Genomic DNA, 24,848 nt, shown 5'->3' with positions numbered 1-24,848 from the left:
CCACAGGACTGCCTGCAGGGGTGAGGCCTGGGCTGCTGGGATACCTGGCCCCTGTGGGGCAGCCTTTGCCCACTCTCACTCCTCTTGGCCCTTCTCCTCCTCCTCCTCTCCTCTGTCTTTCTTCCCTTCTCTTCTGTCTTCCACCCTGAGGGTGGGCCCCTGACCTGAGTGACTCCTTCCTCTTCCTCTGTCTCCTCCCTCACAGCCCTGGTCCCACTGGCCCCTCACTCTGGCTTGGGCTGACCCGCCCCTCCCTCCTCTCCCCTCCTCCCAGGCCCTGTGTGCCTCGGTCACCACCTCAGACCTGGCCGAGACCCAGGCGCTGCTGGGCTGTGGGGCTGGGGTCAACTGCTTCTCAGGGGACCCTGAGGCCCCCACGCCCCTGGCTCTTGCCGAGCAGGCGGGACAGACATTGCAGATGGAATTCCTTCGGAACAATCGGACCACAGGTGAGTGGCCGGTGGGACTGTCCACTTCGAGGAATGGGGCCTCCCTGCTGCCATAGTCTGGCTCCTTGGAAGCGATGCTGATTGCAGAGTGCCAGGAGCTGTGTATTGTCCTGTGAGGTTTGTTTTATATACCAACTCGAGCTGTAACTGCAGCTCCTCCAGGGGCCGTGGTGTAACAGTGTGTGTGACTTTGGGTGTGTTTTGGGTTTGCACATCAGTGTACATTTGTGCCTCTGTCTTCTCCTTCATATGTGTGTCCCTTTGAGTCTCCCTTGTGTCTCTGTCTTGGCATCTCTCTTTGTGTATTTGTGGGTCTCTCCCTGACCTGTGGCGTGGGCCCTCAGGGTGGCGTCCGCGTGCTGGTGTCTGTGCATCTCTGAGCTGTGGTGGCCTTGCTTTCTTGCACCTAGAGGGTGTCAAGGGCTTTGGAGATTGTGCGTGTGCAGAGTGTGTCTGTGCTGCTGTGTGGGGGTGGTGCCACATTTCCCCGTGTGCGGGCGACCCACCATGGCAGCCTCGTCCACCACTCTGTCTGAGCAGGGCTCTGTCGCAGATGGGTTGGATCCTGTTTGGCTCCCACTCTTTGGTGGGTGAGGAGGGGGTGGTGGGGGTGAGCGCTGCTGGTCGTGGCCCAGTGCTGGCCTGTGGGGCCACATCCCAGAACTGAGGGTGGAGTTCGGCGGCCAGCGCTCTGGGCTCAGGGCCACGGGTGGGTGGGGTGCACTGGGCTGGAGAGAGCCCAGGTGTCCAGGGAGGCACAGGAGACCACCCAGCTGGCTTGGGCTTTGGGGCTGCTGAGAGCAGGGCTGGAGCCAGGCTGCTTCCTTCGGCTTCGCATTGTCTGAGATGGGGCTCCCTGTAGGAATCGTTAGTGAGTTGCTCAAGGCCTCCCTCTTTCTAGTGTGCTGGCCCTGTGCCCCCAACAGGAAGATCTGGGCTAGGGAGTCAGGGAAGCTGCCTGGAAGGAGAAGTACTGGAGCCGGGCCTTGCGAGTAGGGTGGAATTTACACAGGTGGGAAAGGTGGAGAATGGCTTAGGCATAATCCTTAATGTGGCAGTAAGAGCCCAAGGGTGCTAGGCAGGGAGCTGTGCTGGGGAGCGGGGCTGGTGACTTGAATGCCAGCTTAGATACCCAACCCAAGTAGAGTGAGGAGAACACCCTGGGATAGTGGGCATGACCAGCCATTCTTTCCTCCTTTCCTTCCCCAAAGAGATACCTCGACTGGATTCAATGAAGCCCCTGGAAAAGCACTACTCAGTTGTCCTGCCAACTGTGAACCACAGTGGCTTCCTCTACAAGACTGCTTCTGCCGGCAAGCCACTGCAGGACCGCCGGGCCCGGGAAGGTGGGTGCTGGGCCAGACCCCGCCCAGGGCATTCTGTTGGTGGCAAGGCCAGAGAAGCTAGAGATAGCTAGCTGGCCAGACTGGGGGACACATGAGGGTGCCAAGTGCAGAGTCACCCTGGAACACCTCCTGGGTATGGTCTTGGGCACACAGTAGGTGCTTAATAAATGGGCTGATCAGGGTGGGAGTGGGGCATGGAGCTGCAGAATGAGTCAGAGTTTCCTTTAGACCGAAGAAAACTTTATGGAACACCTACTAGGTATGGGCCCCTCTCTGGGCATCTGGTATTTGGAGCACATGGAGGCTGGGAAGTTTGAGGACTAGGCTTAAAGCTCTGTCCCTCCCTTCCATTTGCTCCCAAGTATAAGTAAAATCCATAGCCCTAATTACCACATCCCACAGGGACCTGCCCATCACCCGCCCCACCCTGTTACCTCTCTGACTCCTCTTCCCTCACTCACTGTGTTCTGGCTTTACTGGCCTCTGCTGTTTCTCAAACACGCACGTTTTTGAAAATGCTTTCCTCCAGATATCTACATGGTCAGTTCCTCACTTCAAACAGGTCACTGTTTAAATGTCACTCCTCAGAGACTTCATCCCCAATCACTTAATCCAAAATAGCAAGCCCTTTTTACCCTACTTTCACACCACTTATACTAATTTGTCTATTTATGGATATATTTACTGATTCTCTGTGCCTTACTGGAATATAAGCTCATCTTGGCCAGCACTGAAGCTCCCAGCACTAGAATGGTGCCTAAACACAGTGGGCCCTTGCAAATGTCACAGGATGAAGAGTGACTGAGGCCGGGCTGGTGCTCTTGAAGAAAGCCCAGCCTGGGAGGCAGGCTCTGGGACATACCACCCTCAGAGGGCAAAGTCATGCCCTCATTCATGGACAGGGTGAGACACAGTGTGTGCTATCCAAGCATTGTTGAGGCCGTTGCTCACTGCATCCCTCAGCACCCCGGATGAAGCCCTCCAACTCTCCAACAGATTTCTTTGGAACTCTGGGCTGTTTACCACCTCACTGCCCCTGGGGCAGTGCCCCTAGTCTACCTCCCTCTGCTGGATAATGTCATTTATGCAACTGTCTGAGTCATCCTTTTTTGCCCTGGGTGCCAGGAAGCTCTGAGCCAATGTGATGCTCAGTGCTGTGAACTGTAATGAGCCTGCATGACCTTGACATTCTGTTCTTTCTCCTACTTTCCTGCTCCAGATTTCCATTTCTGTTCCTTTATGGGATCTTGTCAGTCTTCTCAGAGCCATCATAGGAGGAAGCAGAGTGTAGAGTGATGGGTCCCACTGGCAAAGGAGAGTGGGGCATGAGGTTGCAGGGTGCGATTTGGAAGGCTTCCTCTAGCATCTGGGCTGGCCTTGAAGGGTGGAGGGTGTGGGTGAAGAAGGAGCAAAAGCAGGGAGTGTGGGGTGTGTACCCAGAAGTGGTCAGAGAGGCAGTTGGCAAGGTGGGCAGGGGCAGACCCTGCAGGTCCAGGGATGACATGTGGGCTGGGCTGGGTTGTTGGAGTGACAGGGAGGAAGATGGATTGGGGAGAAGCTTGTGAGTTAGAATGAAGAGGACATGGGTCAGGTGGGAGTGGGGGCCTAGGGAGGATGCAGAGGTAGTGTTCAGGTGAGGGTGGAGGGCTCCCTCACGGTTCCCCGTCCAACTTCTCCCCAGAGTTCAGCCGACGCTGGTGTGTCCTTAGCGACGGGGTCCTGAGCTACTACGAGAATGAACGGGCAGTGACCCCCAACGGGGAGATTCGGGCCAGCGAGATTGTGTGTCTGGCAGTACCTGCTCCCGACACCCACGGGTGAGTGCACCTGGGCAGAATCACAGACTGTTACTGATTTGAGGTCCAACCCTCCATCAGGGAGACAGGAAAACAGGCCCAGAGAGGGGCAGGGCTTCCCCAGGGTCACACAGCAAGTTGGGGCTATGCAAGGCCTGAGCCAGGTTTCCTGAGGCCCCAGCCTAAGGCTTTTCCTTCACCTCTTAGGGGGCCAGTGGAAGGGCAGTCACGAGGGCAGTGGGGGCGGGCCAGGGCTGGGTAGAGTGGGCCTAAATCCTGGCCTGTGTATCTACAGTTTTGAGCACACCTTTGAGGTGTACACGGAGGGAGAGCGGCTGTACCTGTTTGGGCTGGAGAGCGCAGAGCTGGCTCGTGAGTGGGTCAAGTGCATTGCTAAGGTGGGCCTGGGTTAGCAGGTGGGTGTGGGGGGAGTCTGACAGGGCCCACGGTAGGACCTCCTGGCCCATCCCCTGTATCTCAGCTCTCCCACCTCATGGAGCAGGGGCTGGATGGAGGGCAGCAGACATGGGCAGGCTTCTCAGGCCAAGGGCCCGATATAATCTGCAGCACCCCTGGGGGAGAGGTCAGGAGACCTGTCTCAACTATGTGGAAGAAGGGCCATAAGCCTTGCACTCTAAGCTTAGGTGTTCAACAAGTGTTAAATAATCAATGACAGTCAGAACCATCCTAGGATGGACAGTGCTACCTCCAGGGGGAGTGAGATCCTTGTCCCAGAAGGAGGCAGGGAGGCTTTGCCCTGGAGACTAGAGCCAGGTGCCCTCTGGGGTCCTCTGTGCCGTGAGAGCCTGTGACTCTTACTCTCTTGTCCATTGATCAGCCATCTGTGAGTCTCCTGATGGTCAGCCCTCAGAGCCCTGGTGACCCAGACGAACCAGTCTTAGTCCTGAGTTTTCAGAGGCTCCCATGCTGGTAGAGAGACAGATGGGGTCCAGACAGCAAAAACAGTGTAATTGGTACTACAGCAGAGGGCAAGGATGCCAGGGGCTCCAGGGAAGGGACATCCCTAATGGTGTCTGGGAAGGTATTCTTGAGGAGGGCAAATCTGAGTGGGTATGAAGTGGGACATGATACCCAAGTTTGTTCACTGTGCTGGGCTCTGGCCTTGGGGAGAGGGAGGCGGCAGCTGGGTGGGAAATGAGCACATGCCCATAAGCCAAAATCCTAGGGTGTCCTGGGAGGGTAGGGCTGTTGGCTGATGCAGTCTCCCCGGCTGCCTCCCTTTTCCCCGGCCTCCCCACCAGGCGTTTGTGCCTCCCCTAGCTGAGGATCTGCTGGCACGGGATTTTGAGAGGCTTGGGCGCCTACCCTACAAAGCTGGCCTGAGCCTGCAGCAGGCCCAGGAGGGCTGGTTCTCCCTCATCGGCTCTGAGCTCCACGCTGTCTTCCCAGAGGGGCCCTGTGAGGAGCCACTGCAACTTCGGAAACTGCAGGAGCTTTGTGCGTGGACCTGAACCTGGGCACCCAACCTCCAGGGCACCCTATCCTGGGCTCCCAAGCCCCTAACCTCTCCCTAGCCATTAGGAATCAGCCTGCCCTGTCATGTCCTCTCCTGCCCTTGGGGTGCATCTCAGCCACCCAGCGTGTTGGTGGGTGGGTCCCCGGGGTGTGTGGGCCCAGAGGGCCTCAGGAGGGAGCAGGTTGGGGACCATGAACAAGGCCTGGGCCTCACTTTGACTGGCCCCTCCACAGCCGTCCAAGGAGACAGCGAGAACCAGGTGCTGGTGCTGGTGGAGCGAAGGAGGTGAGCCCTGGCCTCCTTAAGGGGCTCTGAGAAGCCTGTGGTAGGCAGACAGGCCTGGGAGGGGTTGAGTAAGGTTAAGCCCCCAAGTGACTGACTATCCCCGGCCCAGGACGCTGTACATCCAGGGGGAACGGCGTCTGGACTTCACGGGCTGGCTGGGAGCCATCCAGAAAGCAGCAGCTAGCTCAGGGGACACACTGTCGGAGCAGCAGCTTGGAGACTCGGATATCCCGGTGATTGTGTACCGCTGTGTGGACTACATCACCCAGTGCGGTGAGCCCCGCCCCCGTGGCACAGGCCCCGCCCCGCCAAAGAGACTTTCACCTACCCCAGAGGCCAAGCCTCGCCTTCCCCAGATCCCTCTGAAAGTAGCTGTGAGGCACACCCCAGGACCAATACCCTCCCCGCCTCATGTTTGGCCCCGCCCCCAGCTCAGCCCCACCCCTCTCCAGGCCTGACCTCTGAGGGCATCTACCGCAAGTGTGGGCAGACATCGAAGACACAGCGGCTGCTGGAGAGCCTGAGGCAGGACGCTCGCTCTGTGCGCCTCAAGGAGGGCGAACAGCACGTGGACGATGTCTCCTCGGCACTCAAGCGCTTCCTGCGAGACCTGCCTGATGGGCTCTTCACCCGAGTCCAGCGCCTAGCCTGGCTGGAGGCCTCAGGTGGGCCCTGCAGCCAGTGTCTAGCCTGAGACCCAGGCCAGGGCTGCTGACTTGTCCATTCTGATCTCAGTTTTCTCTCCCCTCCCCCTCATGCACTTGGACTAGGCATGCCCCAGTGGTGGACTCCAGTCCCCTCCCTCCTTTCCTCTCATTCCTATTGTCACTCTATACAGAGCCATTCTCTGTATACAGAGAATTCTCTATACAGAATTCCTAATCGTTGCTGTGTGCCTGGCCTGATTTGACTTGGAAGGGGACAAGGGAGTGCTGTCACCTAGGATGAGATGCAGAGCAGCCAGAGGAGTAGGACAGGGTGGGTGGTTACAGAGGGGTTCCTGACCTGATCTGTCTCTCCTGACCCAGAGATTGAGGATGAAGAGGAGAAGGTCTCCAGGTACAGAGAGCTCCTGGCACGTCTGCCTCCAGTCAACCGGGCCACAGTGAAGGCCCTTATCAGCCACCTGTACTGGTGAGGAGTGATGGGGGGGGAGGGTGGAAAAGACTCTTCTACTCCCAACCTGGCTGATTGCACTCCCCTGGGAACCAGGTAGGCCTTGGAACTGAGCGTTGACTTACGACGTGCCCTGGTCTTGGACACTTTGTCTCCCAGCTTACTTTGTGCTGGGTAGGAGAGTAGAGGAGGTTTCAGCTAGAGGCCAGATCTCAGCTTCCCAGCCCTATTGCTTGCCAGGACCCAAGACATGGCCAGAAAGACTGTATCCTCTTTTCCTTAACTAGTGGTCCGCTCTGACCGGGACTTTCCTTGGCCTCACTCCAAGGGCCATTCATGGACCTGTCAGGAATAGGGAAGGTGAGGCAGGGAAGTTCTGGGCTGGACTCTTCACTCAAGGCTTCCATCCTTCTCTGTCCAGTGTCCAGTGCTTCTCAGACACAAACCAGATGAACACGCACAACCTGGCTATTGTGTTTGGGCCCACGCTCTTCCAGACAGATGGGCAGGACTACAAGGCTGGCCGTGTGGTGGAAGACCTCATCAACCACTATGTAGTGGTGTTTAGTGTGCGTCCCCAGCCAGTGGGTGGTGGGGGTAGGACTGAGCCTCCTGGGTGGCAGTGACCGTCTGTCCCTGTCCCTCCCCACTTTCCCAGGTGGATGAGGAGGAGCTGAGGAAGCAGCGGGAGGAGATCACCGCCATTGTGAAGATGCGTGTGGCAGGCACTGCCAGCGGGACCCAGGTAAAGGACAAGGCCTGGGGTGAGGGGCTCAAGCCAGCCTCCTGCACCCGCTCCCAGGCCTCCAGCTGAGCCCTGTCTCCCCACAGCATGCCGGTGACTTCATCTGCACGGTATACCTGGAGGAGAAGAAGGCAGAGATGGAGCAGCATATCAAGGTGAGAGTTGGGGACCTAGAAGCCAAGGGGCCAGGCACAGGCTTAGATGACCAGAGGAGCAGGGCTTCCGTCCCAAAGGGAGCCCTAGTTTGGGACCTGTAGCTGGCTAGTGCCAGGGCCTGTCTCTTCCCCTCCTCCCAACCCAGCTCATCAGGACCACTCAGAGACACCCTCCTTCATCCCAGGACTCCAGAGGACCCTGAGAGGGATGGGCTAGGCCCCGAGATCACACAGCAAGGGCCAGGGTTGGGGTAGGCTGATGTCTTGCTCCTCCTCGCTCACTGCAGATCCCGGCATCCATGACAGCTGAGGAGCTTACCCTGGAGATCTTAGATCGCAGGAATGTGGGCATCAGGGAGAAGGACTATTGGACGTGCTTCGAGGTCAACGAGAGAGAGGAGGCAGGTGGGTGTGCACTAGGATAGGTGCAGGAAATGGGGCAGCCTGTCCTTGTCTGGGCTGCAGCCCCAGTCTATCCTCCCCTGCCCTGCAGTGTGGCGACAGTGGTGGTAAAGGGGGTTTTAGAATGCAAATGTTGTCATGCTGTGATCTCAGTGGTGGTGGTGACAGTGTGCTGATGGGGGTTCAGGTGACAGCTATAATATGGCTGATGGGATGGACTGTGAAGGAGTAGATGGTGTCGGCTATGATGATGCTTTCTCAGTGGGGAGTGAGAATGGTGTTGCTTGCAAGGGTGGTGATGCTGAATTTGGTAATGGGATTGTGGGTGACAGCGTTGGTGGCAATGACCATGCACAAGGAGTGGGGGGGGCAGTGTATATAAGGGTGGTTGTGATGGTGTTGTGAAAAGGCCATGATGGTGAACGGGGGTGATAAAGTCATTTTAGGGTGAAGGGCAGTCTCAGTGGCAGTGGAGGATAAGGGTGTTTTACTACCATTTGTTGAGTGCCAGGCACTGGGCTGGGGAGCCAGGCACATTCCCTGCCCTCACAGGGGTTAAGTCTGATCTGGAATAGAGATGCTAATCCCGTGATCACACCGATAAACATACAACTCCAGCTGTGTTAACTGCTGTGACGGAAAGGGCCACAGTGCCACCAGAGCTTATAACAGGGTCTCTGGCTTTGGAGTCCCTGGGCTAGGAGGTGAAGGAAGAGTAGGGGTTACTTGGTGAAGAGGGAGAAAGTACTTCCAGGCAGAGGGAACAGCATGGGCAGAGGCCCTGTGGTGGCCAGGGACACCACCCTTCTAGGGAGCCTGAGAGAAGGACAGTGAGTGGTCATGGCACAGGGTGGGACTGGAGATAGAGGCAGAGGCAGCCATCAGGGCCTGATAACAATTCAAGGTCATTGAAGCATTAGTGGTTGGGAGTGCGAAAAGATTGCTGCTTGCTGCTGGGTGGAGAGACATGGGGAGAGGGGGTGACAGCACATGGTAGAGACCACTTCAGAGACCATAGTATTGGTCCAAGGAGAAGGTGTCTCATGGGCCAGAGTGGCTGCAAGGAAAAGGACAGAAGCAGAGAGATTCAACACATGGAGGCTGAGAGGGAGGCTTGAGAGGCCTGGTTGGTAGTGCTGTTTTCCCTGATGAGAACACACAGGGAAGAGCACTGGCTTGGTTTTGGATGCATTGGGTTGGAGCAGGTTTGGTCCCGGCCAGGTGTGTCGGGCCTGAAGCTCAGGTATGAGAGGTGGTCATGGTGGTGATGTGTTGTGCCAGAGGCGGAGGGAGTGGACCATGCCGTTGGACACAGGTGATGTGTGTCCATGGGCCAGCCCTCAGTGCTATCAGGCCATGTGGCCCTTGTGACGGCGGATCTGACCTCTCCCCAGAGCGCCCCCTGCACTTTACGGAGAAGGTGCTGCCCATCCTGCATGGGCTGGGCACAGACAGCTACCTGGTGGTGAAGAAGCACCAGTCCATGGAGGCCATGCTGCTGTACTTGGGTAGGTGGTAGCCCTGGTGGTGGGTCCTGCTACCCAGAGTCGGGGTGGGACCTGGTGGCACCAGGTAGGAGTAGTGCCAGGCGCGCAGGCCTCTTTGGAGGCTGGGGCAGAATGGGGCAGTTTCTTTCATTCTGGGATCCTGCCCTGGGTGTCTGCTGGCAGAGGATTGACGCAGCCTGTGCCCACTCCTCTCCTCCCCCAGCCAGCCATGTGGGCGAAACCAAGCACGGCATGATGAAGTTCCGAGAGGACCGCAGCCTCCTGGGCCTGGGCCTGCCCTCAGGTGGCTTCCACGATCGCTACTTCATCCTCAACAGCAGCTGCCTGCGGCTCTACAAGGAGGTCCGGGTACGTGATCCTGCTGGGTCCTGCTCTGCCATGGGCACTTGTAACCGAGTGTGCTCAGACACCCACACACAGACGTTTCCTGGGGCCAATGATGGGAGCATCCCCATCTCGGGGTCTTGGGATGGTACAGCGGTGGGGGAGAGCTGTAGACTCTCAGAGACCCTCCTGCTGTGGCTCTGGGTGGTCACTCTGCTGTGCCCTGGAGCCCCACTAGGCCCTGGTACCTGGATGCCATCACATCAGGTGTGTGCTGTCTCACCTGTGCCTGGTCATGGCACCCACAAGGACATGCTACATGGTGACAGCTCCAAGTTGTGGCCCATATGTGCCTTGTCACTTCACAGACCATACCCTCTCCCGGCCCTCTCCATGCCCACTCTGTCCACATGTTTGGTGTCCTCCCAGACCAGACTCCATCTCCATCCTAGCCCTGCCCCTGCCACCCCAACATCTTTTGCACATACTTGCCACAGCCCACCATGCACCACCATACACACTGTCCTAGCTCTAGAGCTGGGCCTCCTTCTTCCATAACCCTGATCCTCTATCAAACAGAGCCAGAGGCCATGGAGCGGGGCCCCTGAGACCGTGAGTAGCTGTGGGCCAAATGCCAGCTGCCTTACACCACCTGGGGGCCAGGCGAGCCTGGTGGGAGCACGGGAACACAGCCAGAGCTCCTGGCTGTCTCCAGGCATGGTTTCCTGCCTTCTTGCCATTAGCACTGGCCTCCACTCTGGGGCTCGTAGCCTAGGCTCCTGCTGTTCATCCCCAACCCTGCCCCAGAGTCCTTCCTCCAAGGTAAGATTCGCCCATCAGTGCTATGCTCTAGAATTTTCCAAAGGACTCAGTATGGAAGCTGTGGAGCCAGCTAATGGAGGCCCTTAGGTTTGGATTAGAGCTCTGATCTTCATCTCCTGTCACCCCGGAGCCACCCCCTTTCCAATCCTGGAGAGAATTCCAGGGCTATTAGAGTGGTCCTTGCTACTGCCCTTATCCTGAAATGCAGGAGCAGGATGACAGAGACTTGTGGCATATCCCCTACCTGTGGTAGGAGCTCCTTCTCAGCCTCCCTAGCTGGTTGCCAGCCTTTGCTTGCACAGCCCTGGGAGAGGGGAGCTCATCCTTTCCTCCCTTGGGGCTGCCCTATCCCTAAAATGACACTTTTGCCTGGGAGAAAGCTCTTGCTCAGGTTCAGCTGAGATCTGCCTCCCATGATACCCCTATGGGTCCCATGTGTCTTGGGGGCCACAGAGTATAGACGCTGTGCAGAGGCAGGTAGCAGAAACATGTTTCCAAGCCCAGGGGTCCAACCTGAGCTCCCACAGCTGCCCCCATCAGTGTCTGCAGCCCTTTCTGCCCCTTGCATCTCCTGAGGACATCTGGACAGGTTTGGCTGGCATGGAGGAGGCAGAGCAGAGTAGGATCCTCACATCCCTCTCTGCACATTATACCTCTATTAATGCAGCCTGGGCTCCTGCTGACCCTTGTGGGGAATGCCTCCTCTTCTCTCCTTTGCCTCCTTCTGTGATCACATCCTTACTTCTGGGCCTGTCCACCCCTCCAGTCAGCCCCGTTGGTTCTGAGATGTTATGTCCCTGGCCCCCTCCCTCTAGGGGGCCTTGGAGTAGAAAAAGATCATCAGTGTGGGCAGAGAGGAGGGAGGATGGCTGAGGCACCTGGAAAAGCACCTGATCCCTTTACATGGAGGAGAGAAGGCAGGAGAGCTAGAAAAAGGAAACAGGGCAATGTTTATTGAGCCAGGCTTGGTGCCCAGCCTTTCACATACCGGGATGTGTAATCTCACTGCTGTCCTGTGGGGAGGGAGTATTGTCCCCTTTTCATGGGGGAGAAAGCAGGCTTCAAGTGACTTGCCCAAGGCCATCTCTTGGTGGTAGACTGGGATTCCAGCCCAAATTTGTTAGCCTCAAAGCTCAAGCTCTTCATTCCCTGAAGTGTAGGAGGAGTCCAGGACTCCTGATCAGTGCAGTGCTAAGTGGTGCTCGCCCCAGTGGCTGCAGGCACCTGGTCTCACCGCAGCCCCAGGAACATGTGTTTTGGTTACTGAGGTGTTGGTAATTCTGGCACTTGCTGATTTATGGGGCAACAGGACAGAAGATTTGAAATTGGGACAATCCCTGGCAGTTCCAGTTCAGGATATGTGAACACCCAAGCCTCTTCCTAGGGGTACCCCATTGTTAAGACTCTGAGACACCTGGGAAAGGCACATTCTAGAAAGATCTTGGTTCCAGCAGAGGTCTTTGAGTATCAAGGGGTGAACTTCATTCCCTGCCGGTGACCTAATACTAAGAGATGGCTGCAGACATGATCTGTTTGATCAGAAATGAAGATTACATTGACTGACCTCCCCCAAATCCCCTCCCCCCCCAAATCCCCTTTAGCCTTCCTATCTCGGCCATGCTCACATCATACACCTGCCACGCATGCATACACCACGCACACTGGTGCCTGCCTGAGGAAGCAGAGGCCTGAGGGTTGTCTTCTCAGATTTTCAAGGAGCTGCAGCAGTCCTTTCCACACCCTGACTGCAACCACCATACCTATCACTCCCACTGGCCGGCTGTGTCCACGTGTGGTTCACGTTACTCCTTGCTTCTAGTTCTCTTCCCCTCACACTCACAGCCTGATGTCTTCCGAACCTGCAGCCTGCTTTTCATTCCCTCAGCCTGATCCTCCTGTACCTGCAGCCCAGTTTACCCCACCTCCTTCCTTCTATCATGCCCAGAGCTGGATGTTTTCCATGCCTGCTACCTAATTTCTTTTATGACCTCTGTCTCAGTCTTTCCATTCCTGCTGCCTGGTTTCTTCCAACCTGCAGTCTGATTTCTTCAGTGTTCTCAACCTTGTGTCTTCCCTGCTTACATGTAGGTTTCTTCTTTATTGTATTCTTCCCAACCTTGTTTCTCCCATGTCCACAGCCTAATTTCCCTTACTACTGCCCAGTTTCCTCCCTGCCTGCAGCCCAGCTTGTTCCTGGCCCCCTTGGGCACGTGGCCATTATCAGGTCAGGTGCTCTGTGCAGGAGACGTGGGGCTCCCCCATCAGGGGCTTGGTCATTAGGGAGGATGGGGTGAAAGCAGGTGAAGTTTCTTAGTAAGCCTCTCTTACACCACACCCCTGGTAACAGCACTGAAATTTCCACTGATCCCTAGGCAGCCCATCCTTTTGTGACTTCACAAGGAGGTTCACCAATTCCCCAAACTCTCCACCTCCCCGGCCATCCCCTAGTCCCCTTTTTGTTCCTGCTGAGAAGCCATGCCTGGGGGTGGTGGGAGCAATGGTGGGAAACAGGGTAGAGGTGGCTCAAACTTTGACCCCCAGTTTTGGTTGTAAGTGAGTCCCTTTCCCCTGCCATCCACCCTGGTACCCCTGCTGGCAGCAGGGGTGCCTGGTGTGGGCAGGGCTTTGAGCAGGTGGCTCGCAGAGCAGGAGGAAGGATCATTAGTTTGACCTCCAACCAGCGTCTTCCCTGGGGGTCTTTGCTCCCATCCTCCTGCCTCGGAGCCAGCCTGTTCCTTCCTAGCCCAGACCCAAATGCAGAGGTGGGGGCCAGAGGTGAGCATGTCAGTGATCTGGTGCCCCTCCCCAGTACATTGGTCTTTAGCTACCTGACCTAGACCATTGGGAAGTTCTTCCTGTGGTCTACCAAACAGCCATCCTGCTTCAGCTTGAGTCATTAGCCTTCCTTTTGTGGAACCAAAGAGCCAGTGACTGCTCACCTCACAAGCCTTCTGTTCACACAGTCAATCCTGGAGCCTCTGTAGGGCAGGGAGGGGTGAGGAATAAATAACCTGAGACAGACAGCCAGCCACAGCTCCCAGCTCGCGCACATTCATTCAGTTTGGTGCCAGAGGGTGATGTGCGATGTGCAGACTTCTTCCTCATCAGACGATCTGGTTCAGCCAATGCTGCGAGTCAGTTCTCAATTTGCAGGGCAGCAGGGAGGAACTGGGAATCACTGCTCTGGATGCCTGGCTGCCTCGGGGACTGAGGGTTGACTGTCTGATGCTGCTTTAGGGAGAGAGGCCTGGGGGCTCTGTCGGGCTGGATTGTGAGCAGGGAGGGCTTTGTTACAAAGCCTTCCTGGAGGAGGTCCCCTGGGCTGGGATGGAGAGGGGGCAGGGAGGCACCCAGTTGGAAGATCAGCCCCAGCACCCACCCTGACTGACTGAAGTGCCCGCTCCCTTTGTCCTCCCCAACCCAGAGTCACCGGCCTGAGAAGGAGTGGCCCATCAGAAGTCTCAAAGTCTACCTGGGAGTGAAGAAGAAACTCCGGCCGCCCACCTGGTGAGCTGAGGCTAGAGAGATGGGTCCTTGGCTGGGGTTTGCGGGGCTCAGAACCGATGGGGGAGGCACAGCTGAGGGCTGTGAACTTGACACGGGTAGGTTCAGTGGTTCTGAAGGTGTGGCTGCCCAGGCCAGCAGCATTAGCATCAGCTGGAAACACTTTAGAAACCCAGCTTCTCAGGTACCACCCCAGACTGGCTAAATCCTGGATTCTGGGGGTGGGACCAGAGTCTGCGTTCACAAGCCATCTAAGGAACTCTGATGCTTGCTCATGTTTGAGAACCACTGGCCTGGACTGAAGGCCAGTTAGTTACTGACTAACTCTGGGCCCTTTCCATGCCTCGTGTCCCATACCTGTAGAGTGGGGAAAATAATGATACACCTGTTTCAAAGCATGGTTGTGTGTTCTAAAAGTTGGAAAGTGATGCGTAGCCACTGTTTCAATTGCAGTCACTGGACTTGGGTTTCTGACTTTCTCTTCTCACCCCCTGGCTGTGCCTCCTTGTCTCTGGGGAACTAGGACAGGCCTGGGGTGGGATAGGGCTGAGGGATGGGGGAGCCAAGGGCCTGGGAGGCTGGCAGGGGCTGTGAGAGGAAGAGGCAGCAGCCGGGATGTGCTGTGCCAACAGAAGGCCCTGAACTCTGCCCCAGGCTCTGGCCCAGGCTTCTAAGCTCTATCCTGGGCACGTGGGCTGTGAGGCCTCTGCAGACTGTCAAGTAACCCCACCTGCCCCTTCTCTGCAGCTGGGGCTTCACAGTGGTGCACGAGACAGAGAAACATGAGAAGCAGCAGTGGTGAGCAAGAGCCCCAGGCCAAGGAGAGATGGTAGCACATCCCCCTTGATTGGATCCCCTCACTGTCCAGATCTGTGCCCTGCCCCCTGAGACCCTGGTTGTGGGGGCTGGCAGGGTGTCCCTGCTTAGCGGGGCTTTGGTGGTGTCCAGACCTGTGCCCCACCCTTCAGGTACCTGTGCTGTGAGACGCAAATGGAGCTCCGGGAGTGGTTCGCCACCTTCCTCTTTGTGCAGGTACCAGACTTGGGGTATTGTGGCAGGGGGGTCCCAGGAGGCTTCTTTTATGGAGAGTTTGCTTCTTCACTACTCAGGCCACCAATTGCGTCAAGATTTTGAATTGCTTTTAAATCATTTGTTTGTTCATTCACTCGTAAACCCTTCCTGGTACCTGCTCTGGTCCAGCTGTGAGCCAGTCATGCTAGAGACAGAAGGTGCAGAACCCTGCCCTTGGGTACTCACTGCCCACGTGGAAAGGAAAACAGACCCAGAGGTGGCCTGTTAGAGCCCAGTGCTGTGCAGAGGGAAGTCAGAGATCCTACTTTATGGAAGTGGTGGGTGGGGTGGGGAAGGCAGCAGGGAGAGGGTGTCTTGGAAGCTGAATCTTTGGGGATGAGGGAGCACTCGCAAAGAAAGGTGGGGGCGAGATGGCTTCTAGGCGGAGGCAACAGTTTGTGCACAGGTGTGGCAGGATTGTCTGAGAAGGTGTAAAGGGAGAAGCCAGGCATGCTAGAAGTTGGCAGTAGAAAGGGAGTTGGAACAAAAAGTCTGGAAGACCATGCCAGGGAAGCTGAACTTGACCTAACTGGCAGTTTAAAGGGAGAGTTATAAGCAAGACTGGTGTGCAGGGTTGAGTCTCAGAGGGTTTGTTCTGGCTACGGTGTGCAGGGAAGGGTGGGCTGAAGGGCTGAGCCTGGAGGTGAGGAGGCCAGTGAGGTGACTGCTACAGTGGGCCAGGTGGGAACAGACAGGGGAGGACTTGGAGCCAGAGCGGGGCCAGCCAGGTGGGTTGGACTTAAAACAGAAGTTTTTAAATGAGAGCTCAGAATTGTTTAGGGAGAAGGGAGACAACACTGTACCAGGGTCCTGGGCTGAGTTCTTTTAGCCCTGAGCTTCCTGGTAGTTAAGGTCTAAAGGGAAACAGTGGATTCTGTAGTTTCCCTGGTTCCTGGTGAAAGGAGGCATATATGTTCCTCCAGAACTGTTTTCTGGCCGCTGCATTCTTAGAGCAGCTTGTTTGTGAACCTGGAAATGAGAGTTGTTGAGTAACATAATTGGCTGGGTTTTGCCAGGGATACAGTCATGTTCTTCTTAACAGCTGCTTCTCATATCAGCTGGGATCAAAGCTGAGGGTGTCACCTCAGATCATTGCTGGAGGCATTTTTTGGGAAGGGTGGGTGGATCCGGAGCTGAGTGCCTGGGCCAGCAGAAGCCGAGCCCAGGCCCTAGCGCCCCTCCTCTCCCCTGCTCCCCAGCACAACGGCCTCGTGTGGCCCTCGGAGCCCTCACGCGTGTCCCGGGCGGCGCCTGAGGTCCGGCTGGGCAGCATATCGCTGATTCCCCTGCGCGGCAGTGAGAATGAGATGCGCCGGAGTGTGGCTGCCTTTTCTGCGGACCCTGTTTCTGTGAGTGGCTCGCCATCCCTGTGGGCAGGGGCTGGGGACCTGACTGGAGCCCCCCTTCCACCTGACTCACCTCTGCTTCTCCTGAGTGCCCTCTGTCCCGTCTTCCATCCTTGGTGGGAGGCCTGCCTCCCTTTGGTTCACCTAGTTCATGGGAACCCCCACTCTGCCTGGCCCTTGTGAGCCTTCACAAAGTGCTTATGGACTCTTGGCTTATGTGCCTTCCCACAGCTCCTCCGAAACGTCTGAGTGCAGGTGGGACTCTGCCGCCACGAAGCCTTTCCCTGCAGACACCCTCATGCCCTGCGTGCCTGGTGTGAGCCAGAGGGGGCACATGAGGAAGCCGCACACCCCACATCCTGACTGCAGCACGGGGTTCCCTGGCTGAGACATGGCGGGCAGGCAGCAGGGTCTGTCAGAGGAGGAATCCCTTGCCTGTTCCATCCAGGTGCTCAGTCCTCCTGGCCTGCTCCCCAACAGGGTCACCCACCCGGAGTGTGAGGGGTTGGAGAGATGGGCATCAGGCCAGAACTCTGCAGGATTGCCATCCTTTCAGAGGCTCAAGGCCCCGGGGCCCCCGCTGGAAGGGAGCCAACCCCCTTGCCATAAACTCCAGAGCAGCAAAAAGTGGATGCGCTAAAGGAACACTTAGCTGGTAGGGGGAGGGAGCTCTTGGGCAAGTTTCTACAGGACTGAGAACTGGACTTGGGGGACTTCATCCCACCTTATTGTCTGGGCTTACTGGGAGGGTCCAGGCTGCCTGGTGCCCCTTCCCCACTTTGGGGACCTTTTGATAATATAAATACATCTGTATATTTTATCCTCTGGTGCTGAAGTCTGTGATTGGTTGGGGGTTTCAGGTGTCCCAGGGTAAGTGGGGACAGCAGGTCAGGAGGCCCAGAGGTGAGTGCTTAGTGTCCTGAAGCTGGGGACCTGGCCCTGCTCTCTCCAGGCCCTGAGCTGTTCAGACACCCTCCCTCACTACAGGCAGAGCCCGGGCCTGGCTCCACACCATCCACATTGTATTACTGTGCAGCCACGCTGGGGTTTGGTCCTAACTCTGGCCAGGATGGACCCCAGCTGGACCGAGCCCCTCTCCCTGCTACAGTCTGATTCTGAACCGGGGCCTGGGTATGTGGCCTGTGAGTGACTCAGGGTAGCCTGTCATCAGCCCCTCTGAGGACACAAGATCACAGAGTTACAGGAGCTTTACTAAATTAAATTAGGAAGAAGGGCCTCAGGTTACCCTTGGCTCCTGTGCACACCCCTCCAGAAGTGGGCCTTGGACTGCCCCCTCTGTGTACTGCCTGGCCATTTGCTCCAAGAAGACAAGGCCCTGGCGAGTGGGGGAGATAACGAGCTGTTCAGAGATGGATTTGGGACTCCCTGGGAAGGTGCCAGACACAACGTTCCCGCCTCTGCCTAGAGCCTCATTACCAGCCTCTCTCCAGGGGCCCAGCGGACAGATAGGCTGACCTCCCAGCCTCAGCCTCAGCCAGTGTAGCTGGGCAAAAAGGGGTGAGGGGTAGGTCGCATGACTTCTGACTTTGTGATTCAGCTCAGTGGGAAGGCCTGGATGCAGATGGGGTCTTGAGGGTCTGGACTCCAGATTCCTTGTTCCTGTCTCTGAGGAAGGGGAGGTAGATGCTAGACTGGAACGAGTTCTCTGGCTGGTTTCACAGGCTAGGACTTAAGTCGTTTGAGTCTCCCACTGTTGTCCCGCCCTAGGTGGGCTACTCCAGGCCAGGTTGACTGTTCCACCTGCAGCCAGGACAAGACCATTGTCCAAGTGCTCAGGGGCTGGATTTCTTCCCTGGATCTGACCTTGGACTAACCAGCTAGCCCTGAGGCCCAGAGAGAGGGTGGGTGAGACTGAAGGCGCTCCCTGATTAAGCTGCCAAATGTCACTTGCCTCGGCTCAGGGACTGAATGCAGTGACTGCATTTGGCCACCAGGGGGCAGCCACAGACAACTCAACATTGCTGATCCCAGAACAGGTGCTGGAGGGCCCCATTGTGGCCATCCTGGCCCAGGCCTTACTCTGTTGAAGTGTAGGGTAGAACCTGGCCCTGCCTTTGACCCCAAGGCTACTTATATTCTGGAAGGCAGCAGAGTGCAGGATGAGCTTTGGATTCCCGGGGCTCTAGAAGCCCAGAAGACAGAGGGAAGACCTTTTACTCAGCACCCATTGTGTATGAGTGCCTGTGTACTCTATGTGCTGTCTCCTCCTGGGAGAGGAAGAGAGTTGGGCCCAGAGAAGGGAAGTGATTTGCCCAAGGTCACATAGCTGTCCTGAATCAGTGTTGAGATTCATTTCCACTGCCCCACTTTCTCCTTCCACCACTCCCTTCCTGACTCCAACTCTGCCGTCTCCTCTTATAAGTGGCCCCATTTGTCCCCTGGGGAAGGGGATCTGAACTGTCAGGAGTTAATGATAGCTTAAAGTGCTTTTCATTGGGATCAGGGATGACATCCCGACAGGAGCCTTCAGTGCCTCGACCTTAGAATTATGGCAGTGATAACAGTGTTGGGTGGAATAGGGCAGGAGGCTCTGCTGGTGTTTATCACTAGAAATGGGGCCTCTTGGGACCCTGGGTGGCTTGTTCACATACTATTTGAGGTTGGGTTGGGGGATATGGGAGGAGCCTGGAGCCAGACCTGATGAGTGGTAGAGAGCAGTTCTTGAAGAGGGAGGGGACTTCTTGAAGGAGGAGGTTCCCCTGAGTTGGTCTTGAAGACTGGAAGCCTTGCCAGTTGCAGATGGGTGCAGGCTGAGGTGAGGGCAGGTTGGAATTTGGAGGGAGGACAGGGCTTCAAGGGTCAACCCAAGTCTGGGCTTAATGGCATGGGGACCACAGGGAGCCTTGGGAGAGAAGGCTGTGGCAAGTCAGAGCCCAAGGGCGAAGGCATTGTGGATAGAAAGGAGGCTGAGCAGAGAGGGAGGGAAGGGGGGCGGGGGGTAAGGGATGGGAGTGGGAGTTGAGAGGTGGGGTGGAATGTCTGTCTCTCTTCCCCCTCCTTCTTGCTCACCTTGCTCACCCTGCAAAGCATTTACCAGCTACCCAGGCACTGAGGGCCTCTGGGCCTCAGGAGACCCCTGGGCTCCAGAGAAAATCAGTGCGACAGGGGAGGGGAAGATGGGCCCTGCCTCCTCCCCACTTCCCCCTGAGCCCGGGGATTGGAGGGCTGGTCTGGAGCTGAGACCTTCTCTTCTGGCCCCATGCTCTCGTGGCTCCCAAGCCCCCTGCCCACAGCTGGTTGTTTTGGAGAAGTACGGGAATGGATGCTAACTGGTCAGATGCCGACACTCCCATCTACAAACTGTAGCTCTGACTGAGTTCTTGAGGTCTCTAATCCTCTGTGTTCTCTTTGGTATTTCAGAGATATTAATAGTACCTACAAATGAGAGGATTAAATGAGCTAATAAGTGTGAAGTACCTAGCACTGTCCCTCCTCCCCAAATATGTCTGGGGAGATGTCATGGTAACCAGAGTCCTTTTCAGGCCCAGTATATTTTTATTCAGCAAGCATTTCATGAACACCTACTGTGTGCGGGGCTTTGCTGAACACTGAGCCAGAGCAGATCTGTGAGCAGTGTGGGAAGGGAGGAACCCTTCTGGTGGAGGGATTGATTAGGAAGACTTCCTGGAGGAGGTGAGCCTAGAAGGACAAGCGGTGTTTCTGCAGGTGGAGTTGAGGCAGAGACATCTGAAGAGAGGGAATGGCACAAACAAGGTGCTGTGGCCCTGTAGTGAGCAGCCTGTTGTGGTTGGAGCTTAGTGCACCCCGAGCCCTCTGGGGCCTGACCCCCGTGCTTCTGGTGTTGGGGTCTTTGCCTCTGTCCCCTGCCTCTTAAATATGACCCATCCTAGTCAAATGGACTCCTTGGGGTCTTCCCCCATCACAAAAAGGAATAGTTGCTAATTCCCTTAGCCAGCTCTGTAACCTAAGTGCCCAGATCTTGATCCTAAGGAATATCTGTCTGTCTCTTACATACGCATAAGTACAGTTGGCATGACCCTCCCAACCTCTCTTCTAATGTGGTGCCTCCTTCAGGAAGTTCTTCCGGATTGCTCTTCCATCCTACTGTACTGTGTGCACTTGGGGTATGTGTGTGTGCCCTGGTCACTTGTATCCAGCTGGCCCTGGGAAGAGCTATCAGGACAGAGTTCAGCCCAAGCTGGTTCAGCCCTAGCATGTCCCCTCTCCCATGCTACTTTCAGCTTGTGGAAATTTCCACACTTTCTCTGCCCTGGTTACAGCTCCTACTGCTGTATTTATCACCCTGGAGACACAGTGGCACAGGCGCACACGTGCCACATGCACACTCATCCCTGTACACACGTGCCTGCACACCTCAGCCTGAACTTACACACACACACACGGCACATGTATGAACACCCCCGCACACAGCTCTCTAGGAAAATTGCCCCCCTCCCTCCTGCTCCTCCTCCACTCTGTCCTCCCACCACCACCCACCTCAAAACACTGAAACCAAAGAGATGGGCTGGATGGTGCCTCCCACCCCTTGTCAGCCTGAAAGGCACTTCCCCCTCCATGACTACAGTGCATTCCTCACCCCCCACCCCACCCTTCCCCCTCTGGCATCTCCCCCCCACCCTTCCCCTCTCTGCCACTTCTCTGCACTCCTGTATCTCTCTCCACCTCAGTCACTCTGAGTCCTCTCTGTGCCACTCTTTTTGACCGTCTGAGGTGGAAACTGCCCTTCCTCCCTGCCCTCCCTCCTGAGGGGTTAGGATAGGAACCTCACAGGCCAGAGGTGTGGCCTGAGCCTCAGTTCCTGTCATTTCCATTCCCTCCTCCTGGATGAGGGGAGGGCTCTGTGCCTCGCACCGTGGAGACCAGCGTCATAGCAACACAGCCCAGGTGGGCAGTCTTCCTGGGGGAGGCGGCAGTGCCCCCTAGGAGGAGCTGCCAAGAGGCCCAGAGGAGGTGGGCCTTGTGCTGGTTGGTGCCCAGTGCTTGCTGCCACACCCGCCTCCAGCTTGTACCACCACTACCCCAATCCTGAGCAGCCTTATTTGTGCCACAGCTTCCAGTGCCACAAGTCACTAATCCCAGTGCAGGGAAAATCTTTTCTCAAACATGAACCTGAGAGCTGGGGACCCGGAGGGCTCATTTATAGACTGAGGGCCAGAGAGGGCAGGGGTTTGCCCAGGGGCACACAGCACGTCTGTTCGAACTCCTAACTCGCAGACCTCCATTCTTTTTTCTGGTCTCCCACCTTCCACCCAGGTTAGCGATCACTGAGGGGGAGGGATCAGTCCTACCTGGAATCCAGCCACCTGGGAGGACTCTAGCCAGTCCTTAGTGTTGGCAGTAACAGTTTATGCTGATAAGCCATTATGAAGCATCTGCCACCTACTGGGCTAAGGCTTTGCATGTGTCATTTCATTTAATCGTAACAATCCCTATGAAAAAGATGCTTTTTGTTCTCTTCTTATCGATGAAGAAACTGAGGCATAGACTTGCCAATGTCAGGAGACTAGTAAGTGGTGAAGCTGGGACAGGAACACAGGTCCTCCCAAGCTGGTGCAGGTGAGCCAAGGCTTCACAGCCAGTGCCCTCCCCAGCAGGCGTTCTTTTCTAAATCAGTGACAAACTGTGTTTTCAGTTGTGTCTTTCCTTCTGGAGAGAGTTCATGGGGAAGATCTGGGGCTTAGTCTAGGTCTGGCCTTAGGGTTTCTAGAAGCCATTTTTCTAAGGCAATGGAGAGGGAACAGAGCCCTCCTAGCATGGTTAGCCCTAGCGAAAATCTCCCCTGCAGTCCTGTGATGCAGAAACTAGCTCGCAATCCCCAGGTCCTGTTAGGGTCATGTCTAAATGCAGGCTGGAGCCTCAGGATGGAAGGAGACCCTGCCTCCTGGGCCCAGATTCAACTTCTCTCCTCCCGACCTTGATTGAGTCACGTTGTAGCTGCTTCCCTCCTGGTTTATGTAATCATTCAAATATAGCAGCTGCCTTTATCCCACTGAGTCACACCCCCTCCTGGCCCCCCTCCCTCAGGTACAGGGAGTTGAGGGGGAAGAGGTAGATTAGGGCTGAGTGGGTGGCTCAGGGCCTCCTGGCAAGGAGGATCCTGATGTATTGGATTGGAGGGTAGTGGAGGTGAGGGATCTGGGCCAGGGCCCTACGGAGAGTAAAACCTTTCCCAGAGTATGAAGCCACAGGGTTACTTCTGTTCTGACCTATCCCTGCTGAAATTACACGTTCAGCCTGGCATCCCTTCCCAGGGTTGTAGGCTGTAGCCACAGACTTCCTTCCCAGCCCTCTGTTCAGCTGGAGGATGTGAGGAGGAAGAGGGGAGGTGGAAGATTACAAAGAGGAGGAGGTAGTCCAGTGGGGCAGTGACCAGGAGTCCTTGGTCCTAGGCCAAGCCCTGCCCTCTACTCACTGTGTGACCTGGGTGTGTTTCTGCCTTCTCTCACCTGTTTCCCCATCTGTACAGCGAGGGAGGACTCTACTGACTCTAGCATCTTGTGCTACCTGATTCATATCCCTGGAGATGACCTCAACCTCAGGCAGAAGGCACTTCCAAGTGTCTGGCCCAGCCCCATCCTGAGCTGAATTCCCTCTTCCTGCTCTCTGCCCACCCTAAATCTGCCCATCTTCCCTGGGCCAGTTAAGCACTACCCTCCCTGCCAATCCATGGGGCAGTATAGGCAGAAAGGTAGGATTCTGAGCTGAGGGGCTGCCTCTCCTCTCCCTGAACTTGCCATCTGTTCCACCCCTTCATCCCCCTGCCCAGCAGGAATGGGGAGCTCACTGCCCCGACCTGAGATCACCCCTTACCCCAGGGGGCAGCTCTGACTGATCCTGGAGCCTGAGGCAGGCCCACAATGCCTCAGCCCTCCATTCTGCATCCCCAAAGGCAACTTCCTGAGATGGTGAAGAAGCCATTCTGGAGGCTGTGGTGGCTTTTTGTTCCTTTGTCAGCAAAGGCTTTGTCACCTATGGTGTGATAGGGGTCTGTGTTTGGTGTGGAAGTGCAGGAAACTATGCCAGGCCCTTGCCAGGGACATGGTTTCTAGCCTTTGTCCTTAGAGCCATAGGTAGCAGCTTCTGGTCGAGGAGGAGGTGGAGAAGCACTGTGAGATGGTTCCCTCACACGTACCTGCCACCCGCCTCCTGGGCTCTTGTTGCCAAGACTCAGATGTGGACATCCTGGCCCCCAGCCAGAGGGAATCACCTAGGGGTTTTCAGGCCAACCCTCCATGAAATCCATGTTCTGCCAATTACTGGCCTTCCCCTGGAGAGCTGAGGACTGTTTCACACTCCACAGCCTCAGTCTTCCCCTGGAGGGGAGGTGAATTCCCATAGAGCAGGTCAGTGAGACACCCCCCCCCCCCCCCGCCCCGCACCACCTGTGTCCCAGCATCCTCTTGCAGCCTCTTGTTGAGGGCTGCTCCAAAGTGACCCTGGACTGAGCTCTGAAGTGCACCATCTCATTTCCACACTCAACTGTGTCTTCTTCCTACTTTCCTCCATTGACATTTCTTACTTGTACCTGGTGAGGCTGCCCAAAGGCTAAGGCCTAGGGCTGAGGTGAATAGGACTTTGGTCTGTACTTGAGGAAGATGTGATTCAGTAGGAGAAAGGAGATAAACTTGAGCAGGGAGTGAGGTGGTGGGACAGATGGCAAGTCAGGGAGTGGAGAGACAGACAGGCCTGCTCCACCCAGAATCCAGTAACCCCTCCTGCCTACACTGTCTCCTGTGGGTCGGGGCAGGTGTGGGCTGAACTGGCCCAGGAAAGCTGGGCCAGGATTTGGGATGGGCAGAGAAAAGGAAGAGAGGGAAGTTAGCCTAGGAAAGGAAACAGGCTATACCAAATCAAGGAGGAGGAAAGGACTGGCATGTGCTTAGGGGCTAGATCTTGCTCCACCTCGAGCAGAGAATGGAGAGGTCAGTCAGGGTCAATCATGAGAGACCTCAAACACCAGGCTGAGAAGTTTGGCCTTTATCTCAGTGGCACGGGGGAGCCATGCAAAGATCGTAAAGAGGAGTTACATGACCAGCTAGATGTCTCAGGAAGTCAGTGCTAGGTGCTGGGTAGAGGGGGAATTGAGGAGTTGAGTTGGGGTGGGGACTGGAGAATGATCAAGGGAGGAGGAATAAGCTGGGGCTCAGGGCAAGGAGGGAGTGGATAGATCTGAGGAATTATAGAGGGAGAATTGACAGGCTTTCGTGACAAATTTGACACAGGAAGTGAAAGGGAAGAAACAAAGCAACTTTTAAGTTTTCAGACGGAGAGTAGACGTTTGCTGATGCTTTGGTAGAAACAAAAGATGTATTGGGTGTTGAATATTTGAGTGTGAGGGGCCTATGGGATGTTCCCAGAGGATGTGTTCAGGAGGCAGCCTGTACTGGATATCTGGAGCTCCAGAGAGAGGGCTGGCCCTCAGGGGGCACTCGGAGTAGGTGTGTTGGTGGAGGGCTCCATGGTCCGTGAGGGTGGAGGGGTGGAGAATGAGGGGAGTGA

General features: G+C 56.2%; 1 protein-coding gene across 8 annotated transcripts in view; it reads left to right on the top strand.

Moving 5' to 3' along the window:
- Positions 1-17,166, top strand: part of ARAP1 (ArfGAP with RhoGAP domain, ankyrin repeat and PH domain 1) — a 61,877-nt gene extending 44,711 nt beyond the window's left edge. For 5 of the 8 annotated variants that reach the window (XM_045508746.2, XM_045508744.2, XM_074372575.1 and 2 more), the window contains 21 exons: positions 275-449; positions 1,661-1,795; positions 3,477-3,612; positions 3,887-3,989; positions 4,854-5,049; positions 5,302-5,353; positions 5,463-5,626; positions 5,785-6,018; positions 6,382-6,487; positions 6,891-7,038; positions 7,128-7,214; positions 7,301-7,369; positions 7,657-7,774; positions 9,166-9,279; positions 9,482-9,627; positions 10,183-10,215; positions 13,850-13,932; positions 14,677-14,727; positions 14,898-14,961; positions 16,200-16,349; positions 16,578-17,166. In XM_045508746.2, the coding sequence (XP_045364702.2) occupies positions 275-449; positions 1,661-1,795; positions 3,477-3,612; positions 3,887-3,989; positions 4,854-5,049; positions 5,302-5,353; positions 5,463-5,626; positions 5,785-6,018; positions 6,382-6,487; positions 6,891-7,038; positions 7,128-7,214; positions 7,301-7,369; positions 7,657-7,774; positions 9,166-9,279; positions 9,482-9,627; positions 10,183-10,215; positions 13,850-13,932; positions 14,677-14,727; positions 14,898-14,961; positions 16,200-16,349; positions 16,578-16,595 (2,382 nt within the window). In that variant the 3' untranslated portion in view covers positions 16,596-17,166. The remainder of the gene's footprint in view (positions 1-274; positions 450-1,660; positions 1,796-3,476; positions 3,613-3,886; positions 3,990-4,853; positions 5,050-5,301; positions 5,354-5,462; positions 5,627-5,784; positions 6,019-6,381; positions 6,488-6,890; positions 7,039-7,127; positions 7,215-7,300; positions 7,370-7,656; positions 7,775-9,165; positions 9,280-9,481; positions 9,628-10,182; positions 10,216-13,849; positions 13,933-14,676; positions 14,728-14,897; positions 14,962-16,199; positions 16,350-16,577) is intronic. The other 3 variants (XM_010973082.3, XM_010973085.3, XM_045508745.2) reach the window with 3 other exon arrangements.
- Positions 17,167-24,848: the final 7,682 nt, after the last annotated feature.

This window comes from Camelus bactrianus, chromosome 10 (assembly GCF_048773025.1).
Source record: "Camelus bactrianus isolate YW-2024 breed Bactrian camel chromosome 10, ASM4877302v1, whole genome shotgun sequence".
Lineage (NCBI taxonomy): Eukaryota > Metazoa > Chordata > Mammalia > Artiodactyla > Camelidae > Camelus > Camelus bactrianus.
Note: the sequence above shows the minus strand (reverse complement) of the source record. Positions and strands in the feature narration are given on the sequence as shown.